The sequence below is a fragment of the Balearica regulorum genome, chromosome 4 (genome assembly GCF_011004875.1).
Source record: "Balearica regulorum gibbericeps isolate bBalReg1 chromosome 4, bBalReg1.pri, whole genome shotgun sequence".
Taxonomy (NCBI): domain Eukaryota; kingdom Metazoa; phylum Chordata; class Aves; order Gruiformes; family Gruidae; genus Balearica; species Balearica regulorum.
This window is the reverse complement of record NC_046187.1, coordinates 51,441,929-51,469,174: the sequence shown is the minus strand read 5'-3', so window position 1 is coordinate 51,469,174 and position 27,246 is coordinate 51,441,929. Positions and strand designations below refer to the sequence as shown.

Sequence of the window (27,246 nt, the reverse complement as noted above, 5' to 3'; positions counted from 1 at the left end):
AGTAGAGTTAAAAATGTGTCTATATGACCATCACTTCAAAACCGAATACTACACAGAAGCAAATGTAAAGCAGGACGATCCTATCCAGGTTACTACCATGTCAACTATCGCAAACTTGCAGGACGTTTGGAAGGCTCAGCCCCACGGCTCCCCACTGCTGCCCCCGCGGGAGACAGGCGCTGCCGCAATGCCCACCCAGCCAAGGGCAGGCTCAACAAAAACGGGATTTCTGTGCTTTTTCTTTATTTTTTTTTTTTTTAAAGGAACAAGATAGCGCGACTGTCTCCTTTTTCTCTCCCTCTCCCTCTCTCGTTCCACCAGAGAGCTCATTCCGAAGCCCTTTTTCCCCGAGAAGGGTTAAAGCAACCGCATCCAGGCGCTGCTTCGCCCGGCAGCGGGCCGCCTCGCCTCGCCTCCCCGCGGAGCTCCCCCGGCACCGCTCCCCCGGCACCGCTCCCCCGGCACCGCTCCCGCCCGAGCTGCTTTATTCGCCTGCCTCTTAACACGGAGCCTGCTTATTTGGCAGTTTCTCAAGTTACTCCCCTCAGGCAGCTTGAGCCAGTAAAACCAGATCCTTTCATCTCGGCGGAGCTTACTGACAACCAGCCGTCTGGTTTCCTAGGAAACAAAATCTTGGCTAGAAATAGTGAATCATTTCCAGGTCACTTTCAACATGGAGAGTGGAGCAGGGAAGCATTGGACTGAGGAGGAGGTTAAAGCCTTGTTAAGCGTCTGGTCAGAAAAAAATATCAGAAAGCAACTCCATGGCACCCTGAGGAATAAAGGAATATTTATCTACATTGCTAAAAGGTTGCAGGAGTTAGGAGTTTGCAGGGATTGGAAACAGTGCCGTGCAAAGTATAAAAACCTGAAGTATGAATACAGGACGGTTAAATATGCCCACAACTCTGGGGATGTCACTAAAACCATGAAGTTTTTCCATGATCTGGATGCCATATTGCGATATGAACCTGTCACACAATTAGCAGCAGAAGAAAACGGCAGGTGTTCTGCGACTGAGACGCAGCTGAACACAAGCCCCACAACAGACAGCGCGCAAGGTAAAAACCTGTTTTTGCTTCTATTTTTCTCTCTTTGCTTAAAAACCAAAGGGAACAAAACCGAAGCCTGAGTTTGCTCGAGCCGAAGCGGAGGTTGCGCAGCCCCAGCAGCGCTGTTAGAACTGACTTGATGCACTCCTCGCGCAGGGGAATAAAATGTTAGCACCCACCAGTGTCGAAGTCTGTAAATACAGCGTAATTCTAGCAAAATTATGCTAACTGCTTGTGTTGCCGCCTCGGTGAGTACTCGCTGGTGTCAAGGCTCCTGCTCTGGGTTGAAACGTTAAATTAAGAAAAGCTGTTTTCTTTCCCTTTGACATTTGTTTGCAGTACTTTGGAAGCAGGTTTTGTAGAGCTCCAATTCAGATGTAAACTTAAAGATGAAAGTAAAGGTTGAAACTGTCATGATTTTTAAAAAATCATTATTTGTGATACAAGTGAAATTTAGGATTTTTATTCCGATTTCTCTGTAACTGAAAATATAGGTATGATGACTAAAGGTATACTAAATGATTCTGTAAGCAATTCAACTTAAATATTTGAGAGACAGAGGGATGTTTAATAATTTCTCATTAAAAATTGCAATGTACTGAGGAAAGTAAAAATTGTCATGTTTATCAGACTATTTTGAGGCAAACCAAATGAATACGACTGCTTTTATTCCAAAGGGAGTTTCATCAAATTATTTGCATCTCTTGTTTTTTTATTCAAGCCTCTCTACATATGCATTTAAGCTGTGCTTAACATTTCATTAGGGTCAATCTGCTATTTGACATCACTCAGATCTCCTTGTCACATCCTAAATGTCACTGAAGCATAAGCCCCAATAATAGTTACAGGTACCAAAATAAAATAGCTAAGAAGAGAAATGCAAAGCTTAGCCGTTTGTTCCCACAGTATGTGGCAATTTACATTAACTAAGATTGTGAATCCTTTTAAGAAAACAAAAAACTCGACATCAGTGTCAGGGGAGATTGCCAAAGGCACAGAAAGGAGCTGGACACGTAGCTTGCCCTTCCACATCTCCCTCTACAATGCTGCTTTACAGGTCTGAGGAAAAAGAAATTGCCATTTTTATTGTCAGTGTTTACCTTAACGAAAAACTTGACCTTAATTTGTTACCACTAGCAGAAAGCCTCCAATCTGTCAAAGTCACTTGAAATTAAAATGGCAATTTTATAATATTTTAACATGTGCTTTTTGCACTGTGTATTGCAATCCATTTTTATTTTTAAACTTGCAGAACTGAGGCTAATACAAGCCGTTACACTTCTGAGGACTACATGACACTATCTTAGTGTCCTTCATCTGAGGATCTGCCCTTAGATTACCCTCTGTATTTTGATGTGGTTTGCACCAACTGTTAATCCTAATTCTTCCTCTAGCCCTCCAGCAAGTTTAAAGCAGAAAAGGTTAATTTCAGTTGTGAATCCCAAACTAGAATATATTAAAAAAAAATACCCCTGGATGAGACACACCTCGTTTTGAAGCATTAGGACAGCCTGGTTTTAAAGGTGATGTAATTAAATATATCTCTTAAATGCACAAGCATTTCTGTGACTCCCTTAAAGAAAAAAAAAAAAAAAGACAAGTTTTATGGATAAACAGAAACTAAATGCAACTAACTGTAATAATGCAACACTAATGGTAAGACTTTAAAGGCAAAGATTCCCACAACCACCATAATTCAGCCACAAAGAAAACACACTAAGATAGAAATGTGTCCTGCAGCTATGCAGAATACACAGGTCCATAACAAGGGGCAGGGAGAACAGCTGTGAGAACATCTACTTTCTTCCTTTAAGACTCCCAAGTCAAGCCAGTAACGCTGCGCTAGAGGCCCAGTCCTTTCCCCACTGCAGGCAGAGTTGCAACCTCTGCCCAGACCAGTACTTTGAAGGGCACTTGCAAGGCTAAATTGGCATTTGTGCCCACGAGCTCTTTTGTGGGGGCCGATCCAAAGGTGCCTCTCCCACGGAAAGGAATCGCGATTCCCCGCAGAGGCGAAGGCAGCCCGCTGCCCCTGCCCCAGCAGTGATCTGGCAGGTTCCCCCCGCTCCCCAACCCCCCCCCCCCCGGGACTGCTTTAATGTGGGTATCGTCCTCCACAAGGCAAAAGGACCAAAGCACTGCTACATCCCTGCAGGTCCCCTCCAGGGTTTCTCCTTCTCAACCACAGAGCGTTACAGGAGAGGAGGGGACAATGGTGCATCCCCCCCTTTCAAGAGGCCAAAAAGCCTCATTTTGACAGAGCTGGAGGAACCAAGGATGTCTAGGCTTGTGACTTGGGTAGTAAGAACAAAATGCCAGCAACAAACTCAAAACTGTGCCAAAGAACACTTCCACCATGCACATCTTTATTTTAAGAACCTAGTAGCTATATTAATTTGTCTTGTTTAAAAAGCATGACAAGGAACAGGGCATGCTCCCAGAGAAATTACTGTATTTTTACCATTCTGCTTAGCCTCAGTCTAAATATTCATACCCATCCTTAATGTAAAGCTACAAAGCATGTCTTTGTGTCTGAGTTGCTTGATTATCTCAACTGCTGGGAGATTGCTGGGGAGGGTAAGGAAGGAAAAAAACAGACTAGTTTTATGGGACTGGATGGTATTTCTATAATGTTTCTCTGAGTTTTTTCCCCATATCTTGTAAAATCAGTTTTCTTTTGAAAGTGTAATTGAAGAAATGAATACTGAAAATCACAATCAAATCTAAGAGAGAGGTGTCTCCGGACAAACTTGGCAGCAACACACACACCAATTCCCAGCTCATTCATGGAAAGACGACACTTTTTGCACAAGCACATACAGCAGCGCAAGCCAGCGATGTTCACGTTGCCCTCCCAAAATACATGTTTTCAGAGGCAAACACAGAGCCATAGCATAGCCATTTAAAAAGATACAACTCAACATGTTTACTCCTCTTAAAATTTAGTTTATTATCGCAGCAATCAACAACCAAGAAAATCCATGTAGTGACTGAGGGTAAACTATGACAAATGGTATCATTCATTAGAGCTTAAATGAATGACCTTCCCATTTTGTTAACTAGTTTTGACTGTTTCACGTTAAATCAAGTATTAATAAATCGAGTACTTGATTTATAAAAGTAAAGATCACCTAGTAATTCATGTGAAGTTACTTACGCTCTTTTATATTGCTCTCTATGTTTAAATATTAACGCACTGGCCACTTTCCTTGCTCTTCACTTTACCATAGGAAATGCAGAAAAATTACCAAGTCTGAGCAGAAATGCATCAGCGATGAGAACATTATCACATGTATAAAACTCAGACAGCTACTAGAAATGCAAACAGATCCTTCAGACATGCTGACTTGAAAATACCACTCATACGTAGTTGTCCATGTCTGGATTTTAACATTAAACATATCATTGACAAGTATTCTATGTACATATTTTTTAATAAAAATATACTCTTAGTGAGTAACTTTTTTGTTCATCAGATGCTTTCCCCCCCCCCTCAAATATTCCAACATCTTTTTGTGTTAACTGTTCTCATTTAGTTAAAATAATAAAAAGTTTCTTTTTAACGTTACAATGTAATTAAACTTGCTAATCCCAGTTCCCATGGCACCCTCAGCAGCCTTCCAAGAGAGGATTTATTTCCCCTTTCCCTAGTTTGCTTTGCGGCTCTTGCGCAGCTCAAACGCCAGTCCTGACGCTAGAGGTGGAGGCATGAGCACACCGTTCCCTCTGCCAGCCCGGCCGCAGGGGTGGCAGCTCCTGGCAGAGAAGCAAGAGCAGTAGACACCAGGCCGCTGCATCTACGAGTCATCCCGAGCCTTGCTGAAAGTCAGGAGGATTTAGGATAATGTTTTCCAATGCAGTTTTCAGTTTCACCTACGTCAGGGAGACCAGGTTGCATCCTGACCGCACCGCGTTACTGTTCCTTGCGAGGAACCCCGGCAGAACCTTCGCACGGGTAGCTTTGCTCTGTGTGACCTGCCCGGCTGGAGCTGGCAGTACCCCACTCCCCGTATAATCACACTTCAAACCTCCCACCAACATGGTGCGTTGAATACGCTGGTATTGCCATAGAACAACTTTAAAGTCTGTCCTCTCTGAAAATTAGGCTCATTCAAAATCTGACTGACATATGCTACTTTCCAAACTTACGTAGCAATGGCTATAATATTGCTTTTTAAACAAATGTAGGAACACTATACTGTAAAAAGGTAGACTGAATCCTGTTGGCTACAAATACGTCTGTTCTCTAGTCACAACATCTTCCCGCTTTCCCTGTGCGATTAATGAATTCCATAGATACCCAGAACTCTGCAGAACATTCTCGTTTTCTTCATACTCTTCTCTAAATATTCTTCTTGGAATTTTTTTTTTGGTTATGTAAATGGATTTGTGGATATCTAAATCCACGTGCAAAGTCCACTTTTATTTGTATGTTTCTTATTTCCTATTATCTACTTTCAAACTATACTTGTAAGGTACTATCCACCCCAGATACTGAGAGCCAGAAAAGCATGCAAGTCACTAGAATCAAGTTGGTTTCTACAAGAATTTTAAAATATATTTCAAACAAGCTTCACATGCAAGATATAAAATAATTTAATCTACCTCTTGTAACTCATGTCCCCTTATGTGAACAGGCCAAATGAATTTTAGATTTAATTTAAATACAAATTAAGTGAGGAGATTACAAAATTAATAATCTTCTCATTGTGTATGGACATTCTCACTTAAACTAATTTAAGCTAATTTAGTCCATACCTATTTTTCATCTAAAAAACCTCTTTCCTTCCCAGGTGAAATATCAGTTTCTTTAGAAGATGATGAGGATGCTCCAGGAGATCCACTACTTTTTATGTCACATGTCAGACCAGTTCAACTAGGTATAGTATGATGGCACAGAGTGATCAAAAACTAAAAAGCAGCATCGCCGTCAGAGCACTTACTGATAGCTTGACTACGCCGTCATTCTGTTTCTGATCAACATAGCTTTAAAATAGCCACTCTCTTACACCATCTCCTTCCCAGTTTTAGCACTCCGCAGTCTCATGCATCGCTCGATGCTGCCCACTGTCTATGAGGTAACTCCCGCATGACCACCATTCACATTCAAAACACATCCCATGCTATGGCTTAATCACATTAACCACATTAGCCATATTGATTTTGTTAAATGCTAGTGGAAAGTATGCCAAATGCTAGTCTGTGATACCCACGTCAACTTGTGGATCTTCTCCAACTCGTGTAATTTCTGCTTAAAGCAGCATGAGTGAATGGCCTGAGCCAGGAGAGATAGGCAGAGGTAAGACCTGTCCCACCGAGCAATCCAGATGTGCAGTGGTCTTCAAAGCCGCTGTATCCCCTCTCCAAGCAAGGGGTGGTGAGCAATACTTAGTCCAATCAGACATACAACTCATCTGGAAACCATCCTAGGGCCTTTTCTCTCACGTCTCCCTGCTGCTGTCTGGTAGTGAAGAATCAACCGCTTTGGAAATACAGATAGATGAAATACTCCCAGTAAGACTGAGCAGACTACATCAGACCTATCTGATGTCAGCAGTTGTCAACTGTGGCAATTCCTACAGTTGCATTCACCTATAAACAAACATTTTCTTCCACTCCCTCAGGAAGAAATGAAGAAAGCGTAATTGATATGTCACCTGAAAACTACCCTCCTCAACAACATATCAGTGAGCAGGCTGCTGCAGAGGTCCGATTAACACAGGACTAACAGGGAAGAAATTGCTATCTGTTAGTACAGCTTTTTCACAACTAGAATGAATTATGGAGACTAGCAAAGATTGCCTCTATCTGGGACAAATTTGTCCCCAGCCAGGTTATGATACACAAGTGTGCTCCACTGAAGCTGTATGTGCAAGCAAAGGTCAGATATTTTTGCCATCACACAAAACTCGGTGACTATTAAGTATCCAACCCCTGTAACCTGGCTTGCCCTTTTAGAATAAGACACTTGCAATGGCATTTATCACTTCAGTACGATTGCAGAAAGCTGTGTCAGTTACTGTGTGCTTTCATGTTTGCTCTCTTTGATGAAGCAATGGAATTGTGGGTTTTTTTTAAATAGTTATTTTTGCAAAGATTTAGAAAATTGCATGAGAAACCACTTTCCAAATTAATTTGATAAACAAAATGAGGTCTTAGAGCAAATTAATAATTAGAAACAAGGAAACATTAAAAAACTGCAAGACATCATATTTTAGTGTTTTAAGTAATTGCATGGCATTCTTTACCTCCTAATACTAAAAAATAAAGTTGAAGACTGGAGAAAATAAAAAAATACATTAGTCCTGCAGAGTAAGATAACTCAAACTTTAATTTTTGCTAAAACGCCCCAAATACTTTTGATTGCCCTGCACTGAGAAAGGGGGAGGTTCTATATGATGAGAATTGGGTTTGTTATCTCACAAATATTTGTGTGTGACTTAAGGCAAAAGTTTCCATTCCTCGGCTCCCCACAAAAGGGAGCTTTGTTGAGAGTTAAGGATCGGATTTTTCAGATCCTTACCCAGTTTAAAGCTCTGCATGTGTGCAAAACCAAAAGTATGACATGAATGCAGAAAGTTAAGTCTTGATGCTAGTGTCAGTGACTCAAGGCCCAATCTATTATTGTGCTGATACAACACTTTGTATCTTCCAAACAGCACTCTTCTTCTCTTTAATGTCTGAACGACAAAACAGCTCACCGCGTTATTCTCAAAGGTGTTACAAGTAAAAGTTCAATATATTGGGGAACAGAAGAAAGCAATGTTCCTCTCAGATTAGTTAAATGTACATCCGCTATCTTGATAACGGTTTTCAAAGGAAGGCAAAAATTATGTCAGAATTAAGAAAAATGCTGACAAATAATCAGTAGCTTGATTTTTAATGTCACCTCTGCTCCATCTTTCTCTGGAGAGACTAGTCATGAGGAACTAGCATACTTCATTCTCATTCTGTCTGTCCTTTCCCCCCCCCCAACCACTGAATGCAGGTAACGCATATCTGTGTCTCTCCCCTACCCCACACAATGCAGGTAACCCAACGTCAGCAATAGAGGCTTCCAAAACACCGGCTTTTATTCCAACAGTAGCAAATGAAGGAGGAAAACACTGGACTGTTAATGAAGTCAGAGCTTTGATACGCATATGGTCAGACAAAAATATCCAGCAACAACTGGAGGGGACAGTGAGAAATAAAAGAATATTTGAACAGGTTGCTGCTAGACTTCAAAAGTTCGGAATTGACAGGGACTGGAAGCAGTGCAGGACAAAATATAAAAATCTGAAACATGAATACAAGAGTGTAAAAAGTGCCCAAGACTCAGGGAGTGCAAGTAAAAGTATGAAATTTTTTAATGAACTGGATGCTATTCTGGGGCACGGCACCATGGAACATGCAAGTAAATCAGATAATGATGAAAGTGAGAGGCCTCCAGAATGGACAGAAGCAAAATCAGAAAAGGACTGCATAGGTAAGTACTTCATACCCATATATCATTTAAAATTTTTAGTTTTCCAGCACTAGAGAGACCTTAAAAGAACAATAGCAACAAAAAAAGTGCAACCAGCCAGATTAAACAATTTGCTGGGAGGGGGGACACCGACCCCGAATGGAAATTTTCTATTTTGTCCAGCTGTTCACTTTACATTATAAGGTAATCTTTCAGATTGATTCTTTTTGTAATAGAATTGAGAAACAAAAAGAGGGAAAAAGATGAAGATGTAAAGTGGTGCAGAGACCATTCCAGTAAAAATCATGGCGGAAGAGACCAGCTTAGATAAAAAAATAGATGAGAGATGGTCAGCCTGCATTACTGGAAAAATGAAGACATTGAGCAAAACAAGTCTGTAGTTATAGACTTTGGTTAAAAAAATAACATTTAAACTGTCTTTCTCTTATGACCCCTAGTACCCCAGTTTTACTGGCCTTTAGAGCAAGACTCTCAAACTAGTGAAACAACTATTGTGAAAATAGCACCAGGAATGCCGGCAGAGCTTGCCTTTGTTTTTGTGAGGTTATTGACGAATAACTTGGGAATGGATGGATTAATGCAGAATTAGAGTAGACTGAGGAACCTACACTACCCAGGAGTTAAAACATTTCTTATTGGTATGTACAACCAAAACCAGGCCTGTTGTTTAAGAACAGAATCAAACATAAAACTCTTTATTACACAATAAGAATCCTACACAGGAGATGGTATTACGGTGGCCAAATACAAGACTAGAAGTTAGTAAAGTAATGGAAGGAGTCAAGAAAAATATAACACAAAGACAGTCTCTGGCTGAAAACTATGAGAGCATTTTGGGGGAAGATTCATTCTTCAGTTGCTGTTTCTGGGCTCTTTGCTAATGCATCTACTACTGCCTGCTGGCATAAAGAGCATCCTAGGATGGACAGATCTTTTGGTTTGACACAGCACAGCTGTTCTTATGTAATACACAAATGCAGTGCCCTAATTAACATGGCATTATTTACACAGAAATGCCTGGAGACACAGGTGAAGAGGACTCTGTTAGTAATATGTCAGAAGACCTACGGGTTGCAGATATAAAGAAAGTTTCTGACTCAGGTAATCTGAAAAGTCTTTCTATTTTATATAAATCCATAAATTTAGTAATTTAAGATGGATTTCTAAAATAAGCCCACATTGTAATGATGGTTAGAAAATGCAGAGACCTAAAAAACTTTTAAGCAGGGGATAACATCATAGTGATAACCATACTTTCAATAAATACAGGTGTATGTGCACATTTACAGTACTTTGCTAAGTTTCATAAAAACACTCTAGTAAGTAACCTTTTCAGAGATTCATTATCCAAGATGTAAAGAAGGAACTATTTGCTTAAGCAAGTTGAGTGCAAAGTATTACTGCATTTACTTTTACTTCTTCCCAAGGATTAGAATTGTTCAGTTTCCTGTGCATGAACGGCATTCTCTTTTTTCACAACATAATGTGATCAGTATTCAATATGATTGTGTAAATGCTCGTGTCAGGGGATGAAAACTTAATTTTAGAGTATCAGTACTAGCACTGAATATGAAGATCATATGCTCTTTACAAAGAAACACTATGGTTTACATCTGAAAGCATAACTTTCCGGGGAAGCGGGAGTTTAGCATTCAGCTAGAGACACACACGAAAGTCTCGAAGGCTGACAGATTTGACTCTCCCCAACAGAGGACCTCTTTCAGTAGCATAAGGCAGAATATTGTCTAAATTAGGCATTAAGGAGTAGTCTTACAGAATTTTAAATGGTCTAACACGAACTTGAAAGATTTTAATGTCAAAAATCTTCTGACAGATGATGTTACTGTAAATACTACTCCAGAGAATCTGGCAGCTCTGCATATAACGAAAGAAACAGCTATAACAAGTAAGTAAAGACATGGTTGATCATGAGAGGTAATTTGAGGTACACTGGACAGTAGTATTCTTGGTTTAGCATTCAAGAGCAATTACATTTATTGACTTAAATTTATTAACAAAGAAATATGTAACTGGCCTTTTACTAGATCACCATGGCACTTGAGGCATTCATTTGGGAAAAATAGGTTGTCGTGGAAAGTGCATTACCTATAAAGACCTCATTTTGAGAGAGACAAAAATATGTAAGAAATCATAAATAGTACTTTGTGGGATCCAGTTAAGACTATTTGTAAAATGCATCAAATTCCATTTTCCCCAATCAACAAGTAAAATTTCTACATATATATGAACAGTAGTAAGACACTGTAATTACACATAGATTCAGCAGTGCCACTAAACTGTCATCTGACATAGTTTTCAACTACCTGCAGCTACGTAATATTTTAACTTTTTGGACTGAATCTTCCAAACCGGTTATTTAAGATAAAGTTAACTGAATACTAAAAGTAAAGTTCTAAAAACTCATTTTTGACACTAACTTTCCTTTAGGATATGTGTGCTAGACACTTTCTCAAATATATGGATTTTAATTGCATATTTTGTTTCTGGATAATTGTAATTGCAATCTGATTTGGTTGGCAAAGGTTAAAACAGCAAATGTTTCAGAAGCATCTGTGGTTCAGCCTATTCACTCTGAAGAATACTGATCAAAATGCTGTGGCAAAAAAATGGTAAAACCACCGCACTCCATCTTGATGAGGGTTTCCAAAAGTCTTTCCCTTGCTTCCAAATGAATAATACAGACTCAAGTTATTTTATCACAGGTGGTAAAAAACCACTTAGACTTTTAATGTTATTTATGGTAACATAATTAGGTATTCTATAAAGCAGAGAAAAGATGCACACTTTTTCCACTACAATATCACGGAGACCCTTTACTCTCTAACTGTGGTACATGCCTTTCTTAGACAGTTCAAATAAATTTAAAGTGAGGAACTGGTAAGTAAAGAGATTGTATGTATCCCTATATTCATAAATTTACTTGCTGATAAATAGTGAAAAAGACAATCAGGCAGGGATATCATATCACATTGGTTCTTTGATATCAGTAGATGTCTGACAATCGATAGCCTTTAGGATGTGACTGCTTAAAGACTACTCCACATTCAACACAACTTTCATAGAAGACTTTCTCAACAAGCAGGCAATTATAATTTATATATACTCATGTGCCTTTTAAAAAAAGTTTAAATTTAAAAACAATAATCTGACATAAATAAGAATTTAGAAATTCAGGTAACCTCGTGTCAGGGCATCTTCCTAATGTAGCTGATGTACACGAAGCTAATGTACTTTGCAGTCAGAGTTACACATATACTTGTCTAGATATATGTTAGCTAGCCTCGGCATACAACTGCTTTCTGGCAACCGCAGCTGCCTAAATGCGCAGAGATGCTCAAGCTCCCTCAGAAGTGCATGTACTTCTCCTCATCTTACATGTGGATCTGAGTCATTAAGCACAGTAACATTGTCGCCACTGCCAATCGTTATAAACAGTCCAATCAGCTTTGTCATACTCTAGTAAGGAAAAAAAATTATGACAGTATTAGTCAAAAGACAAATGCACCAGTTTCAGGAAAATACCTAGTTATTTGATATTTCCTTGTATTGTTTTTTTCCTCTGCCCAAATGAACTTTCTAGTCAAAGAGCAGAAAGTGCCCACCTGAGGAGGAGCAGACAGGTACATAAATCCTTACATGTTCTTCTGCAGGCTGCTAACAGTTGGCGGAAATGTCCGTGGCAGCTCCGCGCTGGAGCAGCTTTCCCAGCAGCCGTGCCGGCAGAGGGTGCACGAGCATCACAGCAACCCCAGACCCACTTCGGTTTTTGCAAAAGGGGCCACTGTATATTTTTCTCTTTTGTGATAAAAGATACTCCTATTAAATCAATCTGGGAACAAAACCTTATTTAATAATTTTGACTGATGTTTTCTATTTCATGGGATCACTTTTAAGGACACTTAATTCCAGAAATCTGTTCAGAAAAGCCAATTGCTTCAGTGTGCACTGGCAGCAGTCAGTCAATTCAAACTCTGTGTACATGTACGTTCCACGTGCGTCAGGCTTTGCAGTATGACCACAGACTGTATATAGGTGTTTGATTAAAGCCGAAGTGCCATGGGAAACAATGGTGGAGATGAAAACAAGATTCTAAGGAATGCCAGTAGCCTGATGTTCTTAAAAAATATCTACAGCAAGTATTTTGCTTCCAACTTTTTCAAATTACTTTTCTTGTCATTATTAGGATTTTTGGTGCCCTGCGTACTTCACTGTGTGACCCTCTCATGACAAATTTGGAGTAAGTCATGACCCTGCCAAGACAGATTCCTAAGCAAGGGCTTTTTAAAAATTGGTTGTTTAAACTCAAGATCTTAATCTGGTACATACTTGGGCACTATTGTTATCTTCTTTTGAACGTTTACTGCTGTGTGCTTGGAATTTTAAAATGTACAGACGTAAAGTCAGAAGATAATGTTTTAATACATATGCCTCAGGCTGGTGTGAAGTAGAGTGTTTCAGAGAAGTGCAAACCCAAAAGTTCTTGATTATTTGCTGGCTTAGCCCAAGGCATCCTCAGGCTGCAGACACGAACTCCTAACTGCATCGAAGTTGTCCGCATCCAGTCTCATCCATCTGCATGGCAGAGACTGCAGCAGCTTTGCAAGCTGTTGGAGAGTAAACATAGGCCAGAGACTGAAAATTTTCCCTAGGTTTGACATCTCCCGCTCCCCTTTTATACTATACAAGACACACATGAGAGTAAGGATTAGGAGACAAATTACTAATCTTGCCTCATGAGCCAGAAAACAGGATAAATAGTGACAGTGACAGAGTGCGAAAAGAGAACAGAGCTTGTATCAGTCTAAGCGGGTAAAAGGAAAGACTGTGACAGCATTGCTCTGGTGGCCTCGTGAGCAGTGCTTCAAACGCAAAGTAGAGATTAAGCATATTTGCTGGCATCTGTCTATGGCTTCACTAAATAATGTGGACAGAGCCACTGTGTTTTATCCATGGCAGAAACTGTTGATGGTTTGTTCTGTTTGGCTCAGCCTTGCTCTCCTCGTGCCCTCCCTCCAAAAACTCTGAACAGTGGCTTAGAAAAAAAGCCAGGCTCCCTACCCACATTCTTGGCTCACCAAGAAAAAAAAAAAAAGAAAAAAAAAAGAAAAAAAAAGGCACATGATGCTGGTCACATCATAAAGACCGTCTGATACAAACAAGGCCTTATTGATTTGGGGGATAATTTTTAATAAAATGGCTCTAGATTATGCAATATTCTTGAATGGACTGAGAACAGGGTGGGAGGCAGAAGCAGCTGTCATCGATCCACAGTGTGGCCTTCACCATTTAATCTTTGTACAGCAGTGTCCTCACCTGGAAAGGAGGATCAGAAAGACCACTTGCATCATCCACCTGTCCTGGGGCGGAGGGGTGGAGTTGTCCCTTAGCACCAGAGGGCCAATGGCAGAGGAGTGGAGATCTCCTCCCCGTGGAGGGGAGCCCAGGGACGCCTCTGTCACCCTGCCCAGCTGTGTGATGTCAACCTTCCGCAAGCCACAGCAGGGGGGGTGTTCTCGGGACAGGCATTTAGTACTTGTCTTTATCATGCAGGCAGGCAGCCTTGCAGATCAAACATCCAGGTGCAGCACCCTGATGCAATGTCAGGACCCTTGCCCCTTTTGGGGCTAATTCAGTGACTCTTGGCATTGGTCACTTGGGAGTCTTCCAATAATGTCAGTACGTATTGAAGCACCCCTTATGAAAGTTGTTATCTTGCCTGTTCTGCTGCATAGAGGTTCACCAGTTACAATATGTCTTAGAACCACAATCAGCAAACTATTTAACAAATTCTGATCCAGGTTTAAATAACTTCAGAGTTATCTCTTAAGTTTAATCCATAAACTTACATTATGCAACTGTTACATGGTGTTCTGGAATTATTTTAATATAAAAGTGCACATGCTCTACTCTTAAGCCCACTACTGCAGAGAAATGGCAGTTTTAATGTGTTAAGAGATGAAATCTTTAACAACAGTTATCATTAACGGCATCCTGAAGTCAGTGATCCTCAAGACATAACTCAAGACCTCCTTAGTTAATAAGAACTCTAAATTATTTTTTTTTGCAGAAATCATTGAAGATGAGGGGAACTTTGCCAACTCCACCCCGGCAGCTCTGGAAGCTACACAAATAAAGAAGGAGACAATTGACATAGGTAGGTAAAGACTGTGTCTTGATGGTTGTAACAGCACATTCTACTTTACTGGGAACTGCAGATTTCTAAGGTTCATATGTTATTCCCACACATTATATTCATTCTACTTCTAAATTATGATAAAATCTGTTTTCTGTTTGACTTCGTAGTGCAAAAATGCATAAACACTTATTTCTCCTTCCCCCAATTAATAACAAGATCTTACTTTCCCAGACAACATACTCCTTATTATGCTAGATGTGATAAGTCTGCATCCGATTGTGACAAATACTGTTCTTTTTCATACACAGTTGCTGGAGAGCTAAACAGCTGTCTCAGAAACACTGAACATTTTATGCCTTGTCTGTCTTTTCAAACTACTTCGTGACAGTGCATTTAATTCCAGACTATTCACTATCAAACAATCGCCATAAATATTCTGAATTATTTTACAAGTAAAACTGAAATCAGAGCCTCAGCAATATGTAGAAATCATACATTCAATGGCAAGTATTCAGGAGAAGATTTGCTTTATTAAAAATGTTAAAATTTAACATTAGAATACAGTAGGGATATTAATCTTCTGGAATAAATAAGCATAGAAACCATGGAAGGTCATGAAAAAAAAAGGTATCAGAGGAAATAACGATGACATTGAAATCTATTGACCTGACATCCTGGATTAAAATATACTTTACAGTAGTGCTGTCTACACTCAGAAGTTAATGGAAAGAATAAAAAATTCTATTATAATGATTCTGTGAACAAAAATTCTTTGCCCTTTTACACTGAAAGCTTCTATCAGAAGAATATTTCTATTATATGCATCATTATTTCTGTGATCCAGGCAAAGGCTTCCTTCTCAGCAATTATGCTACCTTTGTCTGGAGTTTGGGTGTTGAGACACTGGGACTACAACACTGAGGACATCATCAGTGCAATGCTATCGCAGCAATGACATAGAGAAACACAGGTTACGCTGAGGATAAAGTAAAGCTGTGTCCCTGAAAGTTCAGAGACATAGCAAGGTCACGGAAATGCAAAGAGTTCACACACAATGACACAGAATAAAGTGTCATGGAAATCAACTGACTGCTTTATACGCACACATTCCCTGTTCCTGTCATGTAATTTCCAATGGAGGACAGCACTCACACAAGTCAGCAGTACGCACGTGCTATTGCCAAAGGCAGAAAGAGATTAGAGAGCCAGCATGGCCGAGAGAATGAGCACATAAATGAAAGCAGTGAGGGTTTTTGGTAATAGTTAATAAAATCAATCAATCAATCCAGAGCCCAAGAGTAGACCTGCTGCTCCATTTTGGCTCAAGGTTGTATTTCCGATAGCTGTAAGTGTTAAAGGAAGATGCCAGAATTTTCTTAAGAGTTTTGGACTAGCCTATGAAAAAAACTTTTTTTCTAGTACCCCAAGTAAATCACACATACATGCTTATGAGAGTATAATTTCTAAGTTTTCCGTAAGTATAAAATTTATTCCTGCATATGGCTTAGGAAAACAACGATTTGCCAAATCACTTAAGAGAAAGCAAGTTCTAAAGCAAATATGAATTCCACGTACTACTCTGTGCCTATGTTAACAAGTACCATTATGGAAAGCTCAAATGAACCACTGCTTATTTACTAACAATCTCTTATTTCCAAGAGTCTAAACCACATACTCAGTTCTTCAAAACATATAAGGAATATTTACTTTTACCGTTTACTGAAAACTGTATTGAAGAAAACTGGTCTATGACATCCCCTACCAAAATGAGAGAACTAACCTTTCTGTCCCTCACAACCCAGAAAATGATTCCACACAGAAGTGAACGTTCAGCCTCAGAGAAGTCCAAGCATGAGGAAATGAGCCCAAAGACAGCACAGCTGGGCTTTAATGCTCAGATGATTTCAAGAATTCCGAGGGCTTCCGAAGGGAATCGGTTTTATGCTGTGAAAGACTGCAAAGCTATTATAACCTCAGCTCTGCAGAGGGAAAAAACCTGGCATGTAGACATGCAGAAAAAATAATATAATGATGTTTCTATGCAGTTAAGAGATGGAATTTTGAAGAGAACTCAGTTGCTGGTAGAATAAAAATAGTTCTTCTGTCTTCCCTGTTTTGTCATTTAAGGCACATAGAATAGTTTGACATAGAGCTATCCCTACATAAAGTGCAATTTAAGCTGAGACTAAAGATTTCCCCAAAACCATTAATGAATTATTTTCCAATTTTTCTTCTGCTTCTGTTATCTCCATCACAAAAGCTCTGTATCAGAAACTAGCCTTTCACCCACAAGTAAACAAACATGACTGTCTCCTCAAGGAAGGCAAAAGTATGCAACCTTCCCCACAAAACCTCACATCCTTCCCTAGACTCCCTCCCAGAGTCAGGGGAAGGCACTTCTCAAAGCCCAGCTTTGAAACCCACCAAGGCAGCTTACTAAAATGGACTCTTGAAACACTTTTTTTTGGTGGTAAAAAGGAGTCCTGAATAGAGGAGAACAAGTAGGAATAAGGAGCAAAGGTCTCTCTTCAGTTTTTACCGTACCAGGGAAACTCACAAAGATCTCAGAAAAGCATGTCGTTTCGTGACAGCGGTGGGGAGCATGCATGACCCCACGAAGGGAAAGGCTGCAGTCCAAGCCCTCTTAGGTGTGAGTGAGTCCACGGGTGCCGTGCCCTTACAAATGACACCAAAGCCCCACTAAGCCCACCCTATCCACATTGCTTAAGAAAAAACCCGGTGCTAATCCATGTGTACAAATATGTCATGCAAATTGACTTATATGTAAGATACAAACATCCACGTATGCCTACGTGTTTAATCGAGTGTTTTAAATCTGTGTTGCATCCACAGCTACCTTTTGGGGAATCCAGGGGCTGAAAGAAAGATAGGGCTTACAAGAAATGCCACTAAATAATTTGCTTTAGGGAGGCATGGGACAGAAGACTTGTTATAACTAATGGGTTAGACTAATGGGCTATGACATTTTTAATTGAAGATTGGTGTTACCTGCAGAGGATGACAGTAATATTAGCAATTTATTTGTCCAAGTCTACTTTATTTAAAACTGTGTGTTTCTATAGATGATGATTCTATAAGCACTACCTCAGAAGACAGATCTTGTACGCCAGTAGCAAAACGGATGGTCGGGACAGGTGAGTATTAATTTCTATGCATTTATTCTAAAACAAAATTGCATTGTAATTTCAGTACCAAAGCTGGAGCAACCAGATATCTACTGTAAACACAGCTCTACTTTTCTACATCTGACTCCAGTCTAGCTTTACCACTAAACTTGAAAATTAGTTTCATAGCTCTATTCCCTCTCATGAGCATAACTTGCATTAATACTATAGTTCAATTTTGCATTCTTTACTTATCTGATGAGCAGCATCTGCCTACTTCTGAATATGTAGGTAAGAGTTTTTTCTTCTATTGAATCCCCAATAGCATTTTCATTTGCATGATATTTTGCCTTGCCATTCTAATTTGAAACCACACTGGAAAGTTATTTTCTTATCAATGCTGATATCTTGTTGCTTTAAAGTTTAAGGCGTATTGCTTTCCTGCATGTAGCACTTGGATATATCCGTCTCTAATTTGACAAAAGCAACAAAATTACACTGATAAAATGTGGAATTTTAGCTGCCTTGGAGAAACAAGAGATTTCGCTTGCTACATATATTTTGCATACTTAAATTTAATCATGCGTGGATATTAACATTGTAAAGTTTAAAGATTTTCATAACAAAAGATTATTATAAATATTAATTAATCCTTTAGCTTCTTACCAAATCATTAGCTACAGTTACACTTTAATGTATGTATATGCAGCAATACTCAGTTGTCATTTCATTTATGTTTTCAGACAATCACATGCCCTTGGAAGAAGCACAAAATCACTTTAAAGTTATTACAGTTAATGATACTGGAGCAGGAAAACACTGGAGTGATAATGAAGTCAGAGCTCTGATAAACATATGGTCAGATGAAAAGATACAACAAATGCTTGAAGGGGCCACAAGAAATAAAGAAATATTTGAGGAAATTGCCAGAAGGTTAATGAAACGTGGTATAGACAGAGACTGGAAACAATGTCGCACAAAGTACAAGAACCTAAAATACGAATACCGTGCACTGCAGAAGGAAAATGAGCATCTTGGTAATCCCAGGAGAAAAATGAGATTTTATGATGAAGTTGACTGTATCTTAAGACGACAGCCTCTGGGTCCCTCGAGCTGGGGATGTGAAAGTTCAAGTATCCTATCAGGTACTACAAACTTCAGTGATGAGATAATGCGCTTAAAATGAAACTTAAAACTGCCTGTTGACCCATGCTGTAGGGGTGAAATACGTGGCCAGAACGGGGAGGGAAAATAACTGAAGAACCTGTATCTGCATGGTCACGTAGGCAATACTCAGTGAACAGAAATGGTGTTTGAAGGAGTTTAGAAGCGAGAACATTAACAAAAAGTGAAAGCACCTGAAGTGTCCATGTTATTGGAGAATCTTTTTGCTTTTGGAAGCTTAAGTGAGACACAGTGAAATGGTGTTACAAATCGTGGCAGGTTTTAGAGGTGATCTAGCAGGCATGTAAAGTCTTATGGATAGAGAGCTGCAAGTTTGTACCATTTAGAGCTGCAGAAATCCGTATCATACCATTCAGAGCTGCAGAAATCCGTATCATACCATTTAGAGCTACAGAAATCCGTAACAATCAAGCCAAGTGCAAGGAGTCCAAAAAAGCAAACTTCATTAATTCAATTCACACCACAGTCACGAGAGAGAAAAATCCAGGGCAGTGATATCTATCTGAGCACTCGTAATTATTATATTAATTTTGCTAAAGCAGAATCAGTTTTCTAAATAGCATTTGCTTCTATTTTAGTATCAAAAGACCTCTGATTTAGGAACCACACAGACAGCCTTGTGGCTGCTGCAAGGGTTCTCATGACTGGCCAACTGCTCCAGCTCACAGGGGCACCTGCCCCTGCTCCAGGCAGACCACGTGCTCTTGTAGAAGCAACTTAACCACTGCAGCTTACAGCTCAGTGAGTTACGGTAAACCAGAACTAATTCTGATTTTTCTCAATATGTTAGCTAATAATTTGCAGTGTCACAAATGTTAGTTGAGGATTTGAACCATTTCTGCAGCAGAGGCCAGATGGACAGCTTGAGCAGAAACTGCTGGAGCCATCCTTAAGCCAGCTGTCCTCAGCCATGAATCAGAGACATTTTCTTCCAAATCCAGAAACTTAAGATATTACTGCTCATTTCTGCTCTCTGTGAATATTTGAGCCAACCTGGCTGTTTTACATTTTATCATGCTGGAAAAGGACTGTGATGTGAATGCTGATGCAGGAGACAGTAAAACAATAACCTTTCAGAAAGAAGCTTTAGTTATTATACGCTGTTCGAGGCATCTACCAAATGTCTGTAGCCTGATTTTGTGTGCCAACCCGGCACCTAACTTTTCCAGAAGATTCTCATTGCTCCAGGTCACTTGTCCCAATGCTTTTGTAGGATAAAGCTTTTTGGTGTGTGACTGACTGTGCTTTAAGAATCTCTGCAAAATATTTAGTCACCTTGCTTTTCTCTTCTAAGTTTCAGTGGGAGATGTTACAGCACACACAGGATCCTTGAGTATCAAGAGAAAAACATGGAATGATGGTAAGAGCCCCTGACTTTTTAAAGCATCTATACACTGCTGTTGAATTGGATGCCAGATTCTAGTTTCCAGTAGTCAAACAGTTTAAAAAAAAAAAAAAAAAATCCTAGCACTTAACACCAAGCTCCAAACCAACATTCTTCTCTCACCCTCAACAATCTGCAAAAGAAGAGTCCTGATAAAAATATGGGCCAAAGGAAAACTGCAATTTATTTATTTCAGTCCTCATCCCTGGTATAAATGAGGTAAACATCACGAAATACTTCTTTGATTTTTAAGAATCAAGTGCAACGAAATGATAAAAATATTTTAAAAAGAAGATGTTTTAATTACCTGTGTTGCTCAGAGGAAAATAGGGACAATATCATAGTCATGGTTGAGGTTTCCTCATATTATGTGTTAGTAAATGAGAGGAGAAATTACATGTTTAGACATACAATGTCTAACATTGTACAAGAGAAAACAAGTTAAGACAGCTATTCCAAAGAGAAGATATGGTATAGAATCACTGAGAGAGAAAAATGAAGGGAGGGATATAAATACGCAGCATGCAATCAGATACAGGAAAGGCCAGGAGCTTCTTCCTAGCAGAATTGTCAGGCCCTAAATAATCAAAAAGTCCAACAGTAAGGAATGACAAACTTAGTTTTTAGAAGGCTCATCCCTATTTTTAGTACTAAAATGATGTCTTGTCTACAGATAGACGAACACAAACAGATTCGAACACCACATTTCTGAATTCAACTGCTCAGTTCACCATCACAAACTGTGCTAACAGGGCTAACTCTATGTGATTGAATATACTTTAATTTATTGACTATTAGATAAGCACGTCTTGCAGAAGGCAGTAGCTAGGCAAAGCTGAAAGTTTCAAATATGAGTGATTTTACAGGGTCTGCTTCATTCCTACTCGCTGTTATACAATGACCCCTTATGCAACACCAGGACACAGCTGCCAAGACAGCATAACAGGACAGCATTAGGAAAATCCAGCATGTGCTAAACTCCAGTGTCAGCAGTTCATTGACTTGTGCACTCTAACTACATACTTTGCTTTTGTCCACAGAGGTATCACCTGTTCCACTTAAGAAAAGTGCTTCTGAAAACACCATACTCCACTTCCAAAAACTATTAACAGAGAGAGTGCGCACAGTAACAGAAGGCAAAAAGTTACTGTTAGAAAGGCTTTGTAAGCAGGAAGAAATGCAAGACCTCAGCAGAACACAGCTGTATGCAGACCCATCAGCCATACAACAGGTTGGTTAAATGAACTTTCTACAAAATTAGCATGCAAAGGGATTCTCTCAGATAGTGAGAAATTAAATAGATTTATTTATGAGTGTAGGTCACCCACATGAGTACATGCTTGCTCCCCTTTAATATATTCACCTTCAGTCATTTAAACTAAAACAAGGTACGAGTTCCCATCATAATCCTTAACTATGAGCTCTTAGCAGTGAGGTCAGTCTAATAAAAGATAAAACCTCTGCCTACATGCCTTGGCTCACCTATATGCCACAATTAACAGGCTTAATTGAAAGAAAATAAGACTTTTGACTGATCAAAGAAAACATGTACAGTTAAAATTTCATCCCATCATTTCCAGTTACCACCTCTATGACCTTCTTGGCAAGTTAGTCCTCTGCAATCAACCAAACAGTTGAAGCCATAAGAGAACTTTTTGGTTAGGCATGGCTGGTGGGGAAAACACACCACTTAATTCCTCTATCAGCATTTGCCCTTCTCCTAGCCTCACCACCTGACTGTGCTGGGGTGGTGGACCATCCCCATCTGCCTGCTGAAGGTCTGGTGCTGTGCAGCAATGAACTGGAGAATTCAATGAGCCAGAAAGAAAGTACACAAAGTTGATGCCCACCTAGAAGGGGCAGGCATGGGTTCTGGTTCCTGTTCTGCACTGGGCAAGGGGTCTACCTTGACCAGCAACCAAACGAAGTACAGAAAACACAGAAACAGTGCAGGAAACAATGACATGGTAGGTGACAAATGCCATGCCATAACTAACCGTTACTCTGCAAAATCCTACTAGGCACTAATTCATTTTGTGATTGTGTAAGTACTCTACAGCCTGAACTGCCTGAAAGGCATGCATTTCCAGGGTTTTCCTTCCAGTCTATTCAAGCAGAACAACTAATTTCTGGATCTCAGTCATGTTTGGGCACAGACCTACACTGCCCTGCCAAAGCTGGGTCAGTTCTGGGCATGCTCAAGGGCACCACTGAAGTCAAATTGTCAAGTCCTTACTGCAGCAGCAACAACAACCAGGTTTTTTTATACCCAAAGGCCTAAATTCCACCCAAGTCCCTCTTCACAAAATCTTACACGAAACTATTACTCGATATAGTGCTTTGGTTATAGTGCTTTATGGTTAGTTAGTGCTCTGGATATAGCGCTCTATGGTTCATTATTTTCTTGTTAATTCTTTTATGAGAGACATTACGAAGGTAAATAATTTCCACCAAGGTAGATCTTACCTGCCATTTGACTAGCATTTTAAAAACAATTCTGAGAAGTCAGAGAAAGTTCCCTAGAAAATCATAGTTTTTTGATCATATTCATTTATACAGTGACACGACATACAGTTGTTCCAGTGTATGCTTTTCTAACACGTTTCACATTTTACACTGGTTTCTCAGTATAAACCTTCTTGGGCTTGTAATACTAGTATCATCGTTGGTTTAAAAATCTTTCTTCTCTCTTTGCAATGAGTTGATTCAAAGATACATCCTTGAACTTGCATCATATTACTTGCATACAGAACTGCTGTCTTTGGTAAGAGAACAAGGGATGTGTCCCTGCCATCACGGCAGTCAGGTACCCTTCTAGAACATGCTGAGCCAGCTAAAGACCTCGCCATTCCTAGCAGTACTAAAATCACAGGTTACTCCTTCCACATGTGAACCAGAAAAAAATGTGTGATCCAACCCTAATTCACTCTAGTCCAATTTAGATTTAAATTAAGTTTTCAAAATAACTACTGAAAATAATATGGATCACTTACATGTTCTGCTCTACCTGCTCCATTCCATGAGTACAAGGCTGAAGTTGCATAAAGCAGCTGAAGCTGATTTGATAACTCACTGCAACAAGAAGATGCCCTTTCTTCCATGCTACTCTCAGCAATCTGATGCTAGCTGGATCCCTATAAACCCGTTCAGCTCGCTAACCCGACACAAGACTAGCCCAGTTGGGAAAAAATAAACAAAATGGTTTTCTGCGTGTTGAAGCAGCCCAGCAAGTTCTCAGCTGTGCTAGCCCTAACTTTGAGCAGCTCAAAGGTTGTTTTTGTTGCAGTATGACTGCCTTTGCAGAAGAAAAGCTAACCTGAAGGAGGCAGTTAGCACTGCAAAGATGCAAACTGCACTTAAAATTCTGAGTGATGCATAAGGATCCCAATCTTTCCAAAACTTTGCTGTCATTCAGTAATGAATCTTTCTCTTCTTCCAGAAATTAAAAAATAAAGACTTATCTTATTCATTAAAATAAGCAGATTTTTCAAGAAAAATGTATCGGTTTTTAAATGCTGTTGTTCAGGTGAGAACTGCACAAAAGCACTGAGGCAAAGGACTACCTGAATTCCTAGTAGGTCAGAGCAGAGAACTGCAGAGCACACTTGCAGTCTCTACTTGGAAACTGTTCTTATCAACGCTAGAGGGTAGACATGAAGCAAGAACTGACAGAAAAAAAGGAACACAAGTGGCTTTCCAAGTAAAAGTGGGTTGGTTTTTTTCTCAGAAAACTTTCCAGAGAGTGGGATTTACCTGACAAACAAATGTCCAAAGAAGGTGGACTTCCCTTTGGATGGGATGCCACTTCTACTCTGCTTTGTGGCTGCAAAGCATAGCTTGCTTTTTTGCAATTGTTTTGTCAGAAAACTATCTCCTCCTTTCCTGCTCTTCACATTTATTTTTGGTCAAAGATGGTAAGAGATGTCAAGTGCATGGGGCATTTGGCATCATCTAATGTTTATGTGCTACTCTCATTTATACAGATAACAATTAATTTACTTGAATATGTAGGATGCTGAAATAGATAAATCAAAGTGGCATCAAGACAACCTTTCTTGGCTGCAGTTGTAGTTATGATTCCATAAAACTTCTTGCTTAGCAACAAAACAACATGCATGTTGCACATTTAGAATCCCGGTTGTCTAGAGCTGTGGTCTGTCTCCTTTTGACAGCATCTCCCAGGGTAGTGACAATGGGCTAAACAGAATGTCGCTAGAGTGAAGGATTTCTCAAAAAAAGTCCCTTCAAAAATAGCCTTAGTTAATCCAACTCATCCTACCAGTGTATTTTTATATGCACTTGAACGTGTGCTGTGGCTCTGCTCTGATCACAGCTTTACATTTATTACAGTCACACAGCACTTAGTCTAGGCACACTGATGGGCAAGTTAAACGGAACTTGGGACACCATCTGACACACGCTAAATGGTTATGTGCGAGAGCACTACCCTAGGACTGAAAGGGTTTGGGAGGAGAGGCTTTCTTAGACACAGGTCCGCAACATGGTTCCTTTTTAGCAGAAAGGCCAGACCAAGTTGTTTCCATGTAACTGCTACTGGGAATACCAATATAAATTACATCATGAAAATGATCCAGCTTAAAAATCAAAACCAACACTAACTAATAATGGCAAGAGCAGCAATCCTATAAAAACCAGAGATCTTTGCTCTTCTCCCTCCTCAAATACCTGCACCATTACCAGGGGGCCATTCAGATTACTGTGAGGGCGAATCTGTCTCCTCTCCAGTTTGCAAATGGCAATACTGAGATTTTTCAGGTGTGGCAGATAAATGGAGAAATCACCACTCTGACCTAGATTAAAAAGTTCCATTCTTCTCTAAAGCACACTCATTCACTGAGATGAATGGGTCACTTTACACTTCTTTGATAGGGCTGTTACCCTGGAAAGTCCTCCTGAATGCCCCATTTAGATTATTTCCTGGTAGACCAAACTATATTTGGGCCACATGCCTAGAGAATGAGCTTCAGGGACCAGAAATGCTTGCATTGTTGGTGGATCCACAAGCACTATCAGCATCACTGTCGGGCTTAAAAGACTCTCCCTCCAGACTCTTGCTTTCTTTCCTTCTCCTGCAGCAAGGTCTCCTTGGCGTTGGCACAAGCACTCATGGGGCCAAGTGGTTAACCAATTGACAGAACTGATTTCAATTAAAACTAACCTAATAAAAAGCCCCTCCAAACAACCCTGGGTTTTTTAAGTTCAAGGAAAGTAGTGTAAGACACGGCAGAAAGAGCAGCCGGGACAGATTATTTGAACTGAACTACCCAGCATGAACCTCCCATGCTGTGTACAACCCTCCCTCCATGCATTAGGCTCAAATTTAAGGTATGGGCAGAAAAGCCAACAGAACAATCCTGTGAAAATTACTGGACAGCTCTATCATGCCTACATGGATGACTTAACTACAGTCCATGTGAAGAAAAATGAACAGTCTCACCCCACCTCTAAGGCTAGGTTAATGTAATGGAAAGTCTGTTGGCCATAATAAACATAATGGCTGTCTCTGAAACGTCCTTGTGTATATACGTTTTGGCACCACTTCTCGTTTTTCCACTCCTCCTTACATTATCTTATTATTCCCGTTGCTTACTCTGCATCCAGAGGTAAGAGCCCAGACCAAACTGCATTTTGTGAGATGTACATCTAAGAGATTTGAACTTGGCTACAATGGAAATCTGGCTTATCTTCACCTTCTGAAAACGAGCATGCAGGAACCTGAGCCCTGCAGAAAGTTGTGTATAACAACCAAGCGAGTGGATGTAACAGCTTGCCACAGCAAAAAAGGGTCTCGCTCCTCCTCTCTTCCTGCAGGCGTAAGCTTTGCGGCTTGTAAATTAACTGGGCTGTCAGGACCTAGCAGCACAGAATAGCCTATAAACATAAACCAAGATAGAACTAAAAGATAAAGTGTTACTATATCCACATTCAGTAAGTGTCTCTGAAAGTACTCAGGAGTGTTTTACCAGCAGGTACCAGCTGTATGGTAAATGGTAAAAGAGCATACAGACTCAATCACTAGCTAGACAAACATCTCAGCATTTAGACAATTCAAACATTTAACACTGCAGTTATTGCATCTGGGGATGGGGGATCTGCTGAACTCATAATGTGTTCTTGAGATGAAACAAAAAGGTAAATATCTAAACTACCAAATTACCAGGATTGTTACCTGTAGCATATCTCTGTTCCTCAGAAAATTACCATGCAAATACTATTGCAATTTCAAGCTTTTTGCCTGAAAGACTTACAGTGTAAGACAGGATACTGACGGCTTGCTAAATAGCCTTTTAAACAAACCTATCTTGTAGCCAAGAGGTTGTATATAAAACAGGAGATAAACACTTTCATTATGCTATATTGAGTGTACATATTTGGAAGGATGGCTAATGGGAAACAACCAGTAATTTTACTAGACTGAAAGAGAAGTAAAAATTCTTAACTTGGAAGGGGGATTATTTGGGTTCTGTTGTGTGGGGTTTAATAGTGGGCAGTAACAGGGAAGGTATCAAAAAAGCATGCTGGCCCAGCCTCCACTCGCCATTTACTTTGATTTGCATAACAAATTCCATACATAGACCCAGCTGAGTTGGGACAAGAAGTATTCTCTGACCTAACGGGACTTCCACCTGCACAGAAAAGGCCTTTTAAAGACCTTTCCAAAAAGTAGTACAAAGCTGGACACACTCAGGTTTCAGTACACAGTATTTCTGCCAAAAATATTTTCCAGGGAATTTTGCAAAAAGTTAACAGAAATCACACTTGTTGCAAGATTAACTTTGCAATTTTGTCCTGGTCAAGGACTCAAATGACGCTTAATAGATTTGTAAGTCAAAGTACCCCTCCTCCCTCCCTCC

The 27,246-nt window shown here is 39.9% G+C and overlaps 2 protein-coding genes across 3 annotated transcripts in view; one reads left to right on the top strand and one right to left on the bottom strand.

Annotated features, from left to right (window-relative positions):
* The window catches only part of PPAT (phosphoribosyl pyrophosphate amidotransferase), a 48,077-nt gene that overhangs the window by 17,068 nt on the left and 3,763 nt on the right, over positions 1-27,246 (bottom strand). The window lies entirely within an intron of this gene.
* Positions 466-25,574, top strand: LOC104638065 (zinc finger and SCAN domain-containing protein 20-like). 2 transcript variants are annotated; one of them, XM_075752122.1, is made up of 10 exons: positions 466-1,061; positions 5,846-5,932; positions 8,083-8,520; positions 9,532-9,621; positions 14,609-14,695; positions 17,761-17,832; positions 18,546-18,947; positions 20,282-20,347; positions 21,412-21,602; positions 24,099-25,574. In XM_075752122.1, exons 1-10 carry the CDS (start codon positions 674-676, stop codon positions 24,126-24,128), a joined length of 1,851 nt encoding a protein of 616 aa, XP_075608237.1. In that variant the 5' UTR covers positions 466-673; the 3' UTR covers positions 24,129-25,574. The 2 variants fall into 2 exon arrangements, with proteins under 2 accessions (XP_075608237.1, XP_075608236.1); XM_075752121.1 differs by lacking the exon at positions 24,099-25,574 and adding an exon at positions 23,658-24,090.